The following is a 15885-nucleotide window of genomic DNA, read 5'->3' as shown; positions in this document are numbered from 1 at the left end:
ATCTTCACACCCATCTACCCGCCTGCCGTTGTTAGTGGAGGTGCTGGCCAGCTGGATGTCCCTGCAGCCGGCACATGCATTCTCAAGCCTGGCTGCACCCTGGCAACATCTGGGGAGCCTGGAGAGGTTCCGCTGCCCAGGTCCTGGGTGAGTCCCCACCCAGAGCTCAGCTTCATCTGCCTCAAGTGCAGCCTGACACTGGGGGTTTTCAAGCTGTTGGACAGAGATGCTGAGCAGCAGGGTGAGATGGTGTAGACGGAACATCTGTGTGCCACCTGCGCCTGAGCCCCGACCTTGTCCCCAGGGACTCTGATCTGCTTGCTCTGGGCTGGAGGCCCTGGCATGAGGACTCTGAATGTAGCAGGGGATTCAGCTGCCAGTGTGGAGGCACCTGGGGACCCAGCCCAGAAGCGAACTCAGCCACTGGGAGCTGTATGGTGCTAAACTCTAACTGCCTGGGTTCTAGTGCCATCTATAAAATCATGGTGCCACAGGCAGGGCCTAAGTCCTCTGTCACCATCAGGGGTCCTGTGTATGAAAGGGCTGCAGAGAGCCTGGTGACACCGGCCCAGAACCCTCCCGGTGCCCACTCAGCATGCAGACTCATCTCCAACCTGCAGAGGAGCAGGGTCCAGGGAGCACCGCACTGCCCACCCCACACCTGCCCGGGCCCCCATAGGCATGGCCTGTTGGCAGCACCCTCATTGCCTGGGGTCTGATTAGAAACGTACCCGCGCTGCCATCCTCCCATTCAGCACCACCAAATGCATGGCAACCTAGGGACTCTACGTAGCATTTCTGTCTGTTTATGCTGAGGTTTGAACCCAGGGCCTTCGTACTGAGCTGCATCCCCCGCCCTTTTTATTTTTTACTTTGAGCCAGTCTCACAGAGTTGCTAAGTTGCTCAGGCAGGGCTCTAATCTGTGATCCTCTTGCCTGGGCCTCCCAGAGTGTTTACTTATGTACTTATTTTAGGGGTACTGGGGATGGATCCCAAGACCTTGAGCATGCTACGCAGGCACGCTAGCACTGAGCCGCACTCCCAGCCCTGGTCTGCTCTTTTCTCAGGCACAGCAAATATTCAGTTGCAGGGCACAGATCAGGAGCAAGCTAAGCCACTAAGTGACTACCTGGGGCCCCGCCCACCTAATGACATCACCAAGCCGAGCCCCCAAGCCTCTCCTGCGCTGCCCAGGCCTTGGACTTCGCTGTTAATTTGAGAAGGCTGCTGACTCCGTGAATGCATGTCAGAGATGAGCTTTTTTCTCTCTGATCAGCTGGATATTGATGGGGGGGGGATCCTTGCCGGAATATCAGCCTGTGGCATCCAGACCGGAAGAAGGGAAAGGATTGCCCAGTGCCGCAACCTGATTATGCTTCCTTCCGCCATTTGTAATGCGCACCTCCTGCGTGCCACCCCCTGCTAGGGAAATGGTTCAAACGCAGCTCAAGGCAGTAGCCCAGCCCGTAGCACTGTCTCTCCACTTACAAGCTGTGTGATCTTGACTCAGCCTGTTCGTGTGTGGCCAAGGGTCCATAGCGCAGAGCTGAGCACACAGGAGGAGCTCGGTATGTGCCAGTCCTTAGGTCCCGAAAGACAACAGTTAGGCACAGCAGCCGAACACATCCTCACAGCGACCTGGAAAGGGCCGCGACTGAATCCACAGGTGTGGTATGCACCGCTCTGCCGCGTGGTCGTATGACTTCAGAGGACACAGAGCAGAACGGGGTCCCCGGCTCTCAGAAAGCATCTCAGAACAGCGCTTCTCGGAGGGGGACCTAGCCTGTGTCACTGTCGAGGCGTTGAGTACTGGACAGCACTGAAAAGGAACGCAGAGGCCTCAGACAGATGTGGGCACAACGCTGAGAGGGGCCACGGCAGGGACAGCCACGAAGGCAGCTGGCCCTGGCTGGAGATGCCTGGACAGGCTCAGATGCTGACCTGGTTTACCTGGTGCTCGCGTCATGGCTGGGTGGAGCTTCAGGTGTGGCAACCCTGAGACAGTGGCTGGGGACCCCGCCGAACTCGAGCACCGGTGGCCCCGCCATGCCCCTCGCACCTCCTCTACGCCGAGCTCCAATGACCAAGCCCAGAGATGGCGCTGTCGCTCAGCCCTGCGGCCCTGAGCGGGTCTCCTCTTCCCGCCCGCCTCCTGCCTTTCCCACCTGCACGCCGAAGTCCTCGCTCGGCCTCTAGCGGCCGCGCCGGGAGCTGCTCACCCGGAGAACTGTGCGAGGGGACCTATTCATGAGGCTCACAGGAGTCCGCAGTGGGGCCCGTGTGCTGAACAGAGGAACAGCCGCTCGGCCCCAGAAGCTGAAGCGACAGGACAAGAGGGGCCAAGGAGACAGCGCCAGTGCGAGGCCGCTGGCCTTGGGGAGCCCCTAGTGTGCGTCTGCCTTGCAGATCTGGAGAAGCTGCAGTCCGGGGTCCACAGGCGATGGCAGCAAAAGATGCCCAGACCCCGCAGAAGGGAGCTCTTCAAGTGTTGTCGGACTTCACCGCCGTCCCTTTCATTCCATCTGGCTGCAAGCCGATTGGATGGAGCCTCCCCCATCAGGGGAGCCTTCCCTCCCTTTGCTAGCCCACATGCCAATCATCTCACACCCAGAAGTGTGCTGTGCTAATCTGGGAGTGACTCTTAACCCGGATAAATTCACATTGTCAACTTGATTAACAGAACTCTGGTCTGACCCTGGCCTACCCCCTAGACAAGCTCCTCGGAGTCAGGAGCACAGGGCCCTGGAGCACAAGGGATGGCCAGGGAGGGGAAGGTCAGGGAAGGACCACAGAGCCAGTGAGCAGGAGGGGAGCTCAGCCAGACAGCGTGGGAGGAGGCAGCACAGGTGTACTGCTCAAGGGCCCAGCATGTGCAAAGGTCCAGCACAGCTGAGAGCCTGGCATGAAGGCCCAGAGCAGAAGGAGGGGACACAAGACCTCAGAGGACCTTGCATGCCATCAGGTGTTTGGACCTGATTTGGAGGCTGTGGGGCCAGGGGGTGTCAGAGCCACCTCAGCGTCTCAGGTCTCCTGTGTGCTGTGGGCACGGAGTGTAGAGGCGGGAGTGGGCAGAGGCAACAGGAACAGCTTGCTGCTCTAGACTCGAGGTGTCGCTCCTCCTGCCCCTCACCCTGACACGCTGAAGCCCGGGACTCGGACTTTCTGAGCTTCCAGGGCCAAGAACTGTGTCACTTTCACTGCTGCCCTTGCATTCATGCTTTGCAGGGCCGCAGAGGATGTGGGCCATGCCAGCGGGGCGGGGCCTTGGGGAAGAAGAGTTTCCTCTTCTGACCTGGGTGCATGCTGGGCTCCTGCCCTAAGGCCGACCCCAGGACCTCAGTGCCTGTCCTCACAGGACACCCTGGAGAGGACGCTGGGCCGGGTGCACATGGCCAAGCTGATCGCGTGCCTGCTGACGCAGATCCAGGAGGAGACCAAGTGCCGCTTGGCCGCCATGTCCCGAAGCCTGGACCTGCTGGCCGTGCAGGGGACGCTGTCTGGGCGGCAGAAGGAGGAGCTGCTGGCCCAGCAGCACAAGGCCTTCTGGGAGGAGGCAGAGCACTTCGGCCGAGGTGAGCGGGGGGGCGGGGGCATGATCCCGGTGCGCCCCCGGTGCGGTGGAGGAGGTGGGGGGGCGTGGCCCGGGTCACCCAGCACAGGCTGCCACCCCAGCCTGGCGTCGCTCTCCGTGGAGCAGAGCTGGGTCGGGGCAAAGGAGGGTGGAGGGTCTCTGCCAGACAGATGCAGGAGTGCCGGGGCGTGAGCGGGAGCCTGGGGAGAAGCCGCACCTTGTGCTGGGCTGCCGCCCCTCCCCCAGCTCCTGGCCCCAGCGCCAGCGTTAGGGTGGGCGGGGCGGGACCCAAGACTCTGCGGACACTTGCGCTTTTGCTGAGGCCGCCCAGCTGGTGGAGCCCACAGGGAGAAGCCCGGGTCTGTCAGCTACGGTCCACTTCCTCTCCCCTTGGTGGAGCGCCGGTCCTGCTGGGGAGTCACTCCCCTACCCTGCGGCCCTGTCACCCCCAGAGTTCCTCCAGCGCAGCAAAGACCTAGCCCAGGCATCTCTGGCTCGCCAGGTAGAGGGGGCAGCCAGGCTCACACTGGCCCACGAGGAGGAACGGAGGAGCTTCCTGGCCAGTTCCCTGCCGACCCAGGACCCAGAGGGGTTCCTCAAGGTGAGTCTGCCCTGGGTGCATGCAGCTTGAGCGGATGGGGCTGAGGGTACATCCTTGTGCAGCTGAGCCACTGGCACCGGGATGGGGACGGCCCAGTTGGAAGACATTCTTGGCCTTGTCTAGGAAAGGGACAGGAGACCCACAGGAGGGCAGGAAGCAAGAGGGTAGGAGGTCAGCTGGGGCCGGCTTGGGCCGGACTGACCCATTTGGCTGCTCTCAGAGAAGGCAAAGAGCTCTCGGTTCAGTCTGTGAGTATCCCAGACTCAGGAGGGGCTGCCCATCTCTGGCTGTCTGCACAGGGTAAGGACTGGGGCCACCAACCCAGGAGTGGGCACAGCTCAGATGCATTGCTGTCGGCCCGTGATCAAAACACAAGGGAGATTTTGGATCTTAGGAACTGGTACAGGAAAAGACGCGTTGCCATTAAGCCTCCTCGCAATCCTCCCCCTGCTTGGGACACTTACCCTGTCTTTTTTGACACTTTCTGAAGCAGCTCTGAAAGTCCTCTTTCGTGTGCATCTTTATGGGGTGTGATCAAAAACACGGTGCATGCTGCTGCCCAGCGTCACCTCATAGAAAGGCGGCTCCCACAAACATGCTGCCGTGTCCTGTCCACCTCAGTCACACAGCTGGCCCGGGTGCTTCTGGCTTCTCCCAAACTCCAAATGAACACAAAAGGTGAATGTTGGGAATCTATTGAGGACATAGAGGCAGCCACGACGGGGCAACTAAGACAAAAAGAGGACTCCAGAGCTGCCGCAGGAAGCGGTGACAATGATGGGATGGGTGTTCCAAGCAGGGGGGAGGATTTGGAGGTAGATTAATGCCATTGTGTCTTTTTTTTTTTTTGGTACTGGGGACCAAACTCAGGACCTTGCACTTGCAAGGCAGGTGGCTGCACCTCTGAACTAACTCCCCGGCCCAATATTCTTTTAATTTAAACACTCACCATACTTTTTAATTACACTGCTGTTTCCTCACCCTGGCCCTTGCCTTCCTCATCTGAAAGGGGGGTGACCACATCTGTGTCACAGCTCTTGTAGGACCCTGGGCCCCAGTGAGGGGCGGCTCTGCCTCGCGGAGGCCCCTCCAACCCCTCCTTATCCTTTGGTATAGCTCTTCCCGGCCATGTGTGGCAATGTGGTGTGGAGAGGGTGGAGGCCAAGGGCCTAGCATGGTGTGGACGGCTGCACCCTGGACAGAGGCCACAGGGGCCCCAAGCTGAGCCTCTCATAGGGCCCCTGGCATCCCCAGAGACACAGCCAGTGTCTTCCTACAGCATCTCCTCCAGTCCCTTCCCATGTGGAGTCCCCCAGGTGCCCACACCCACTGTGCCCTCTGCCGATGCTGGGTGTGTGCACATCCCTCCCCACCCTGACCTCTGACCGTCACCCTGCTGGGCTCCTCAGGTCCTCCCTGGGCTGGGTGAGGTCCACAGCAGAGCTGCCGCAGTATCTCTTGGTGGCCAGGGACCAGGACAAAGCAGTGGGTACCTGGTGGTGCCTTCTCATGCTGGGTGTGAGGAAAGCACGGCCTGTGGGTCTCCACATGGCAGGTTTGCTGGTCGTGGCCTTGTCCACAGAAGCCATGTGACAGTCCCGTGCCTCAGCTGCCCTGAGTCTAAATCAGGTGGACCCCCTGCCCCCCTGAGCAGCAGGGCAGGCTGGGGAGAATTCCTAGAAAAAGCGAAGCCTGCAGCTTGGTGTCGGATTCAGTTCCTGTCTGAACCGCAGGCTTTCCACGAAGTCCTGGAGCGGCAGCAGCTGACGCAGAGGGACCTGGAGGAGCAGGAGGAGGTGAGAGCCACTGAGGCTGCAGCTGCACTCTGCCAGGTAGGTGGCCCCAGCCAGGACGTCCTCTGGGTCAGAGACCCCAGTCAGGCTGAGGTCAATCTGCACTTAGGCGGGGTGACCAGGCAGGCCACCACCCCCAGCAGGGGCCTCCCCAGCTATGCCAGGAGCAGGAAGTCGACCCACTGTGTGATCAGGGGAAAGCGCAGAAGGTCACAAGTGGCGGGGGCCAGCGGGTTAGGCAGCATGCAGAGCCGTGGGCACATAGTGGGGAGGATGTGACCAGGGCCTGTAGTGGGGACAGCACCTTGAGGGAGGGTCCAAGGGCCTGGTCCAGCATCCTGGCTCTTCCCCGGCCTCGGCTCTAAGTGTCCCCGACTGTGCAATGGGGACGTGACCGTTCTTTTCAGCAGAGTTGTGTGCACAACTGAACACCTGGAGCCCTGCAGTGGCGGCTGCACTCCGGACACCCCAGCCACGTCCTGGTGTGGGCCCAGGAGTGAGGGCGGGGAAGCCTGGAGGAGGGCAAGGCCAAGGACAGCCGCCTGCCGCCAGGGGCAGGGACGCAGGCGGGAGGAAGAAATCACCCTCGCCGTGCTCACCAGCGTGAGCTGCCCTACTGAGATGCCACAGACAAAGCTGGCGCCTGCAGCCCCAGGGGCTGGGTGCGGCCTCCCCTGTAAGGTTGGGTGTTTTCAATTAAGGAAAAAAAAAGATCAGCTTGCAAGCTCACAGGTGTTTCACATATTACCCATGGGTTGGGACATTTTTCACAACTTAAAGAAGGATATCTGGAGAAAGACGGGTTGGGGAGGTGGGGTGAGACCCAAAGCAGGACAGCAGGGGCCTGATCAGCCGGCCTGCAGGCCCAAGCGCCAGTTTTAACTGTGGAGGGGAAAGGGCCCTCCTAGGCGTTTTAGCAGGGAGATTCAGGGAAGATCCGAGACGTCCACAAATAACTCACCTACGCGTGGAAGGCAAGAGGAGCTAGTGGGCTCAGGGGTTGGCACAAGGTCCAGATGGCGGCACAGGAGGCTTGGGGCCTAGGGGAGGCACCAGAGATGGACGGCTGGAGTGAGCAGGGCTTGGACAAGGCTGGGTGGGGTGTGAGCGCCAGAAGACAGCAGGTGTGTCCCAAAACCACTTGTGTCCGCGTCCCCATGTGCGTGTTTGTGTGTGTATCATGTGAGGTGTGTTTGTGAGTGTGTGGTCCCTGTGTGTCCCGGGTGCAGAATGGTGCCCATGACTGGTGTGATGCTCACCACAGGAACTGTACTGCAGCACCATGGACACCTTCCAGTGGATGGCAGACACCCTGTTCCTGCAGACGCTCCCGGGGGTCAGCGGCCTCCCCAAGACAGAGTGCAAGGCCCTGCAGCAGGCGACGCAGGAGGAGGCAGCTCGGCAGCTGGGCCACTTGGACCGTTTCCGGAGACAGCAATGGGGCCTCCTGCAGGACCTCCTGGAGCAAGACAGGCAGGTGGGTGCCTCGGCCTGCAGGCTTAGGAGCACAATGAGGGCTTTCTTGTGTGGCATCCCCAGTGCTGAGCCAGGTGGCACTTCGGAGGCTGGTGACATGAGGGGGTCGCAAGATCAGAATAAGACAAGAGTTTATTTGCATCAGAGTGCACTGTCAAGAGGCACAGCAGGCAGGTGAGATTAGGTGCAGTTGAGAGATTAGGATTTCAGTGAGGCTTTGAGAGGATAAGGCAGAGGGTCTGGGCAGCCATTCTGGGTGTCTCAGGGAGGATCCTGCTGGGTCACTTAGCTCCGGCTGCTGCTGCCGAACACTTGTGTTGTGTTTGAAGTTCTACATTAGAGGTGTGAGCTGGCAAGGCCACTGACCCTGGTCTCAAAGAAGCCCTTCAGCTTCAGATAAGGATACCAGGCTCGTGACCTCAGAGAGAAGATCATCAAGCCCCCCAGGGACCCCAGAGGGGTCCTCAGCCTTATCCCAGCCCTGACTATAGGTGACCCCATGGCAAAAGGGACTTTGTGATGAAGTTAAGGATCTTGGGATGGCAAGGTCCTGCTGGGTGGTCCGGGCGGCCAGATGTCCACGCGAGGGTCCTACAGGGTCAGAGGTCAACCTCTATGTGTGAACAGAGGCATGAGTGGAGCAGCAGGAGCCTGGTGTGCTGGCCGCTTCTAGAAGCTAGAAGGGAGGAGGGACAAGGAGACAGATTCTCATCCAGGGCCTCCAGAAGGAGCCAGCCCTGCAGTGCCCTGACTTTAGCCCAGGAAGAGTCATTTCAGACCAACTTCCAGAACTGTAAGGAAGCAAACTTACATTGCAAGCCACAGGGTTTGTGGCAATGAGTTACAGAAGCAATAAGAAACTAATGCAATGAAACGTTAAAACATGTTAAGTAAAAGAATCAACTTCCAAGTGAGGCAGATACCCAAACCACGTGACCTCCCTTTCTCCCTTGCTTTCTGCACCCTAGAGGCTGACACTACAATGCTTAATACCCAGGATGCTTTGCAGTTGGCAGCAGCCAAATGACACAGCTCTGACCCATGAGACATAGTGTGGTAACTGCAGAAGATTCCTCATTCCTGATGGCGCAGCTATGCCTTGTGAGCAGCACTACTATATCCCAGAGCCCTGCTCTTCCCGCCTAGAATGTGTGTTCCATCCTTGCCTGACTTAGACTCAGTCAGCCGAACACACCGGAGCACACAGACAGCCAGAGTTGCAAGAAAGTGGGGAAAGAGCCGCTGCGCCTGCCATGGCCCACCCACTCCTAGGTGCCTATTGTAAGAACAACTCCTATTTCTTTCCTTTATGTCTTTGCAATTCTGGGGCTGGAATCTAGGACCCTATGCATACTGGGCAAGCATTCTACCACTGAGCTACACCCCACACTCTCCTTCCATAGGGTTTTCAGTTGGTTATAAAAAAGCTGCAGCCTGTCATAGAGGTTCATTGGTACTGTTTATTGGCGCTGCAGAAAGTACACAGGAAGTAGAGGAATAAATTATGCAAAGATCAGGCACATGGTCCAGTAGCCTGTCAGTCTGAATCCTGCCACAGGTAACTTGCCCACCTCCTGCATTTGGGTGCAAGTTCTTTGCGTACAGCAGCTCTGATTTTCCTGTACACATGCCCTCCTTCAGAACCCAGAGCTGGGATGTGGTAAGGGTTCAGGAAAACTTAGCTGCATTTCCAGCAACATGGTGTGGCTTGGAAATGATCACAGGGTCATCCAGATCCCATTCCACCAAGGGATCTAAATGGAGCTGAACTCATCCCAGATCCTAGGGCTCAAAGCACTCAGTTGCCAGTTGCCAGTCTGGGAATGGGGCACCATTTCAAAAGCTCTCCAGGTGAGAATATTGCAAATGGGTGTGAGGGCCTTTAGAGGCCACTGGAGGTTTTCAAGGTACCCCACCCACCCAATCTTGGAGGCTCAGGGTGTTGATTTGAGTTTGAACACATGACAGGCTGGTGACAGCTGGTTAGCCGACCCCCTACTACTCTGTTGTGTTTCATGACTTGCTAGAAGTCTCCAAACACCAGCTTCTGCATAAAACCCAGGGATCAGAATGCTCAACAGGTGGCTATGCAGTGATACATGTTATGATCTTCTGCACAAAGCCCATTTAAATACTTAATATTATTGATCCTAAAACAAATCCAGAATTTTATTTCTGATGAAATACCCATTGTCCTCGTTATATTTTTCTCAATGCTGATACAAAATACCTGGCACTCAAAGATAAAGGCGGAGGGCCAGGGGTTTAGCTCAGAGGTTTGGTGGCCTGCCTTGCAAGTGCAAGGACCCAAGTAAAAATTATAAAGGGGGAAAGACTTATTTAGCTCACAGTCTGTAGAGGTTTTAGTCTATAATCTGTTGGCTCCCAGGCAGGGCAGCATGGCAGACAGGCATTGCAGAGGAGAAACAGTTCATGGTGGGCAGAAGGCAGCAAAACAAGGGACCTCCACAGCTCCTTTTATCTCTTATAATTTATTTAGGTTCTTCAGAACGGGTGGCACTCACACTCTTAATCCTAGTGCCTTTGATCTTAGTGTTGACCATGAATCAATTTTAGTGTCACACACTCTAGATCCAGCCAAAGCCCCGCCAATGACTGCATGAGGCTTTGCGGCGACATCTAGACACAAGCTATAATATTCCCCAAAGACCCATGCGCATCCTTATACATGAAAGCCATCTAGGCCATCTCTAAGAGTTGCTAAGTCTTAACAGTTTCAGCATTGCTGAAAAGTCTAAAGTCTCCTCTGAGATTTAAGGCCAACACTTAGCTGTGAGCCCCTGTACAAATGAAAAGGAAGTTAAACACTTTTAACATTTAATGGCATAAGATAGACGTTTTTATTCTAAAAATACAAATAGGGATAGCGAGGAATGGGATCAAAGAAAGACCAAAATCTAGCAGGACAAACATTAAATCTCAGTTTTGCTTTTAGCATTTTTGGCAACCTGTGGCAAGTGGTGAACTCCAAAGGGCCTGGGTGGCTCTGCCCCTGTGGCGCTGCCAGTGGCTGTAGCTCCCGTGGCTTCTCTCTGCAGCAGGCTCTGTTCTCTTTGTAGTTTTTCTCAGATGATCCATGTTTTTGGCTTTTCTAAACTTCTGGGGTCTGTACTGCACCTTCGGCTTCATACTCACAACTTCACACACGGGCCTCTCGGAAACACCCTGCCCAGCCTCCCGGGCCTTCTTCTGAGATCTGGGTGGAAGCCTTTTTGCCCCCCAGTTCTTGCATTCTGCATGCACCTAAAACCAGCACCGTATGGGTGATGCCAGGGTCTGCTGCCAGCTGGAGCGGCAGCCAGGCTTCCTTCTCTCTTGGCTGTAGGGGTCGAGGGCCTATGAACCAAATTCCAGGGCACAACTTCCCTAGGCCACTGCCAATCTGTAACATGCTGCTCTGGGGCGTTTTTTTTTTTTTTTTTTTTTTTTTTGATACCAGGGATCATACTTGGGACCTTGTGCTCGCAAGGCAGGCAGCAGCACCACTGAGCTAAATCCTGGGCCCTGGGCCTTTCTTTTTAAGACAAAGTCTTTTACCTTAGCAACTCTTGACTCTGTAGAGGCTGAGTCCTGTTGGGGTTCTTGATATCTTCGGGCCATCTTTTTGTTGTCTTCTTTTGAAATACTGGGTTTTTTTTTCTTTTCAGCGATCAGTTTCTCCTCTATTCTATCTTTGCAGGCCTAAACTTTCCAGGAGCTTCCTTTCTGGCCAAACTCACAATTTTTTAAGTCATCCTGCTGGGCTCTTTGCCCTTGATTCTCAACACAAATCTGGCTAAAAAGACCCCAACAGAAGCCATGATACCGCCTCAACATTAGACTGCCTTGAAATTTCTTCTGCCAAATTAATTAGTCAACTCCCCTTAATCTCAGTCTCAGGCAAAGTCCCTGGACAGAAGCAAAATGCAAACAAACTTTCTACCAAGGCATAACACACATCGTCTGGAGTCCAACAGCAAATGCAGTGCTTCTTCCCAGCAGAAACTTCCTGAGGTTGGTCTCTACTGACAGAATTTCTATCAGCCTTCTGGTCTTCTGAGCCCCGGCCAGAATCTCCCATCAAGTACAGCCTCAGGCATTCCAGCTCTACTTTTGCAGCCCATGTCTCCAAACTTTTCCTAACTTCCCACCTCACAAGCCAGCTCCAAATGTTCCCAAAATACATGGTCTGGTACAGACACAGCAACAACCCCACTTCTCTGGTATCAAATTCTACCTTACTTACTTTTTTCTCGTTATTGAGACAAAATACCTGACACCCAAAATGTTTTTTTTGTTTTTGTTTTTTGAAACAGAGTCTCACTATGTAGTTGAGACTGACCTGGAAGTCACTATGTAGCCCAGGCTAGCCTCGAACTCATGGGGATCCTCCTGCCTCAGCCTCCCAAGTTCTAGGATTACAGGCGTGCGCCACCACACCCGGCCTGCGACACCCAAATTTAAAGAGGGAAAGGTTTATTTAGCCCACAGTTTTTAGAAGTTGTAATCTATAACCAGCTGGCTCCAAGGCAGGGTGGCACGGCAGACAGGCATCAACAGAGGGGAAACGGTTCACGGCAGGCAGAAGACAGCAAAGCAGCAAGGGTTCTTTCTCTTGTATGTCATCCAGGCCACTTAGGGCAGGCAGCACTCACACCTAGCACTGCACCATGAATCAATCCCAGCATCACACTGGATCCAGCCCCCTCTGAAAAAGCCCCACCTATGACCACATGAGGCTTTGGGGGACCTCTACACATATGCCTTAACACCCACAATTCATCTAAAACATTCTGGTTAAATTATTCAGATGGCAGATTATGCGTAGTTCTTTTCTATGCTTTATGTTTTTACTTGCTAATGAGTGTAATGCTGTGAATTTTTCTTGGCTCTCAGGGAGGTTTCTCAAGGGAAGTTTTGCACTCAGGAAGCAAGTGGAAGAATTAATGACCTCATCAACTGATTAAGTAGCTATAACCCGAGCTGCTTTCTGGAGGTGCCTATGTCATGGTTAATCTACCGATTGATTGCTTAATTGCCTTAAATTGTCAGAAGATATTTATGGCTCCAGGTTTTCTCTCCCTTGCTGTATTCCTTGTTGATAAAAAAAAAAGAAAAGAAAAAGAGAACTTGCTGTGGTTCAGATGAGCGTTAGTCATCAGAAGAAAAGCAAAACTGTGGGTATGAGAAGCGGCACCAGACATCATCTGTCTTTTCCAAGTTGTATTTTAAAGAGGCCTGGGAGACTTTAGAGGCTGTTTTGCAGGAAGTTGCTATACATGAGGGACTGTGCAGAGATGGCACAGAGCAGGCGCTGGGCCATGTTTGTGAGTGGAGATCCGCTCCAGTGAGGTGTGTGGCCTCTCCCCATCCTGGCCCCTGGTGCCCGGGTCAGGGTCATAGCCGGAAGGACTTGCAGCTGCGGTGACACTTGGGAGACTGAGATGGGGACTCCCCTGCTTAGCTGGCCAGACCCCTGTGCTCTCGAGGTCCTCAGCAGGGGTCTAAGGGATGCAGCCTGAGGAGGGCCCCGTGCTGGGCCCTGCAGTGGAGGAAACAGCTGTGCAGGGACCGCGGGAGCTGGAGAAGCCAAGGACAGGGCATCTGCTGACCCGCGGGAGGAACATAGGCTGCCCGCCTTTGTGTGAGCCCCGTAAGACTCCTTTCAAACTCCTGAGCCCCAGTCTGGCTTGTCCTAATCCACCAGGTTTGTGCTCGTTTGCTGTGACAGCCACGGGGAGCTAATACACCGCTGTGATGAATGCTGTGGGACAAATATTCCCCCAACCAGCAGCCTTAAACTACACATTCATCATCTCGGTTTCTGTGGGTGGGGATCCCAGCCCCAGCACAACTGTTCCTCCTCTCCAGGTCTCCCTAAGGAAGCATCTGGGCACTGGGGAGATAGGGGGTCTTTCTCGTCCAAGGCTCTGTAGAGCAGAATCTCACCCAAGCTCACGTTCATGGTCCCTAGGACAGTGCCGAGGTTTCCATCTCCAGCTCACACTTTGCTCCTCAGCTGGGCTCTCTGCGTGCAGTGTCCCCTAATGTTCAGGGCTGGGATTTAGCATGACTCAGACAGAACCATCCCCTCCCTGTTGCCTGCTCAGTCCACAGCCAAACTGGGGCCAAGTCTCAGAATTGTCCTTGACCCCTGCTTCCTTTCACACCCTACATCTCATTGACGGGAAGTCTCCCCTAGCTGCAGCTCCAGACTAAGCCAGGAGGTAGCTACCTCCTTCCCCACAGCCTGGCCAAAGCTGTCCCACCTCCAGCCTGGGTCACTGTAATGGGGGCCTTTGGTGTCCTTCGATTCTTAGTGCCCAGCCACAGTGATGCTTTGAAAACATTCCACATGCTGATCATTTTTAGGATTTGCGTTTGAAAATGTCTTAATATGCCTTGAATTGAGATGCATCTTAGTTGAAATGGTACTGCCTTTCTCTCTTATTGGTAACTGGAGAATTGGGCATCTTTCGTTGTCAGCACTGCAGATGTGATAAAAGACACCAACTCATACCACCTCACTTCCCTGCCCCAGACCTGCAGTGGCTTCTCATTCTGCGCAGATTAACCGCAGGTCCTCACTGCGCCTTACAAGGCCCCTGGCTCAGGTTCTGGCTGTCCCCCAGCCTCGCCTGCTCATTCTCTGGCTGACTCTTCCCCTGCAGCCTCGATGGCCCCCTCTGACCCTGCATCCTGCTCCGGTGTCCACGCCTCTCATAGCTCAAGACCCATCTTGACCTCACTTTTACACCACATACCTCCCTCCCCCAGAGCCCAGTGTCTCCCCCGCTTGTGGACTGCAAGGTCCACTCCATCTGGAGCCCTTCCTGCTTTTTGGAGGATCACCATTGAGCCTGGAGCACTCCATGGATGTTAGTGCCCTTTCTTTCTCCCCACAGTATGTGAAAGTTTGGAACAAAAAGCAAATGTTTGTGTCTTAATTGCTTTCCTGGTGGCTGTGACACAACACCGGATGCCCCGACTTAAAGGGAGAGGTTTAGCCCACGTTTGAGAAGTTCAGTCCCGGCATGGAAGGGCCTGGGCGGAGGAGGGAGGCTGCTGAACTCATGGGGCTCAGGAAGCAGAGGTGAAGGGAGGAGAGGAAGCTCCAGGCCACGCCCAGGGACCGCCTCTCCCCACAGGCCCCGCCCCAAGCCAGTTGTAACCCATGCCTGTGAGTGTGTGAGGCTTGGGGGACATCTTGATATAAACCATGACACTCTCTGAGGCACAGAAGACCTGGTGGTGGCCAGAGCCAGCACCCAGCCCAGAGAATCTTGCTGCTTCCAAACTTGGGCTACCAAACTTGCACGTTACCATGCTTTGCTTGTTTGTTTTGTTTGATCTTTGTGGTACTGGGGTTGAACCCAGGGCTCTGCACTGAGCTCCATCCCCAGCCCTTTTTATTTTTTATTTGAGATAAGTTCTCACTAGATTGCCCAGGCTAGATTTGAACTTGCAACTCTCCTGCCTCAGCCTCCCAGGGTGGCAGGATTTCAGGTGTGCACTGTCACACCCAGCTCTGTCCAACCACATTGAAGAGGTGGATGTGGCAGCCGCAGGCACCATGTGTCCTGGGGATCGTGGCCTCCTTGGTAATCCTTTAATTCTGTTGCTACTTTTATCTGCATTATTAAAATTTACAGCAGAGATCCACATACAATAATAATTCATTTTTTTTTTTTTTTTTTTTTTTTTGCTATTTTTAAGATTGAACTCAGGGCTTTGTACGTGCTAGCAAGCACTCTGACACTGAGCCACATTCCTGCCCTTAATTCACTTTTGAAAGAATCAAAACTGACCAGGTACACTGGCATATGCCTGTAATTACAGGCTGAGGCAGGAGGATTGCAAGTTGGAGCCCAGCATGGGCAACTCAGTGATTTAACAAGAACCTGTCTAAAAAATAAAATTAAAAAGCAAAGTCTGTAGTTCAGTGCAAAGTTCACGGAGTTCAATCCCAGCACTGCCACAACAATTTTTTAAAAGACTGTAAATTTGTCTAGAATGTTATGGCTTCCCAAGCACTTTGAGAGACTCCTGTAAGCTCCTAAGAGGAGTCAGAGCCTGATTTTAATGGAATGTTCTGGGTGAGGCAACGTCCTGCTAGGGGGATTGAGGGATCCAGTGTGTGCGTTGGGAGCACAATCCAGGATGGCCAAGTTCCCGGGGTCTGACGCACTGTCCAGCCCTGAACGCACGCATCCCACCCGCGACCTGTGTGTCCAGGGTCGTGGTGAGTCCGGAGCACACGTCTCCTGGCGATGAGACGGCCGGGGTGGGGCCTGGTGTGGCGGGAAGCAAATGTAACCCCGTCGGGTCAGAAAGCGACTTTTCCTGGCGCAGGCAGGCTAACCCGCCCGTGTCCCCAGGTGTGGCTGGAGGAGAGCGCGCTGTCCGCGGTGCTGCAGGCCCAGCTGCGCGAGGAGCAGGACAG

The 15885-nt window shown here is 54.9% G+C and overlaps 1 protein-coding gene across 6 annotated transcripts in view; it reads left to right on the top strand.

Moving 5' to 3' along the window:
• The window catches only part of LOC104874729 (ellis-van Creveld syndrome protein), a 33934-nt gene extending 18051 nt beyond the window's left edge, over window positions 1–15883 (top strand). For 3 of the 6 annotated variants that reach the window (XM_033758776.1, XM_019210266.2, XM_019210267.2), the window contains 6 exons: window positions 3357–3573; window positions 4025–4173; window positions 5907–6005; window positions 7231–7443; window positions 8411–8723; window positions 15821–15883. In XM_033758776.1, the coding sequence (XP_033614667.1) occupies window positions 3357–3573; window positions 4025–4173; window positions 5907–6005; window positions 7231–7443; window positions 8411–8494 (762 nt within the window). In that variant the 3' untranslated portion in view covers window positions 8495–8723; window positions 15821–15883. Of the gene's footprint in view, window positions 1–3356; window positions 3574–4024; window positions 4174–5906; window positions 6006–7230; window positions 7444–8410; window positions 8724–15820 lie in introns of those variants that run through there. The other 3 variants (XM_033758777.1, XM_033758779.1, XM_033758778.1) reach the window with 3 other exon arrangements.
• The last annotated feature ends 2 nt before the right edge of the window (window positions 15884–15885 follow it).

This window comes from Fukomys damarensis, unplaced genomic scaffold (assembly GCF_012274545.1).
Source record: "Fukomys damarensis isolate Sample0158 unplaced genomic scaffold, DMR_v1.0_HiC HiC_scaffold_35, whole genome shotgun sequence".
NCBI classification, from domain to species: Eukaryota; Metazoa; Chordata; class Mammalia; order Rodentia; family Bathyergidae; genus Fukomys; species Fukomys damarensis.
Note: the sequence above shows the minus strand (reverse complement) of the source record. Positions and strands in the feature narration are given on the sequence as shown.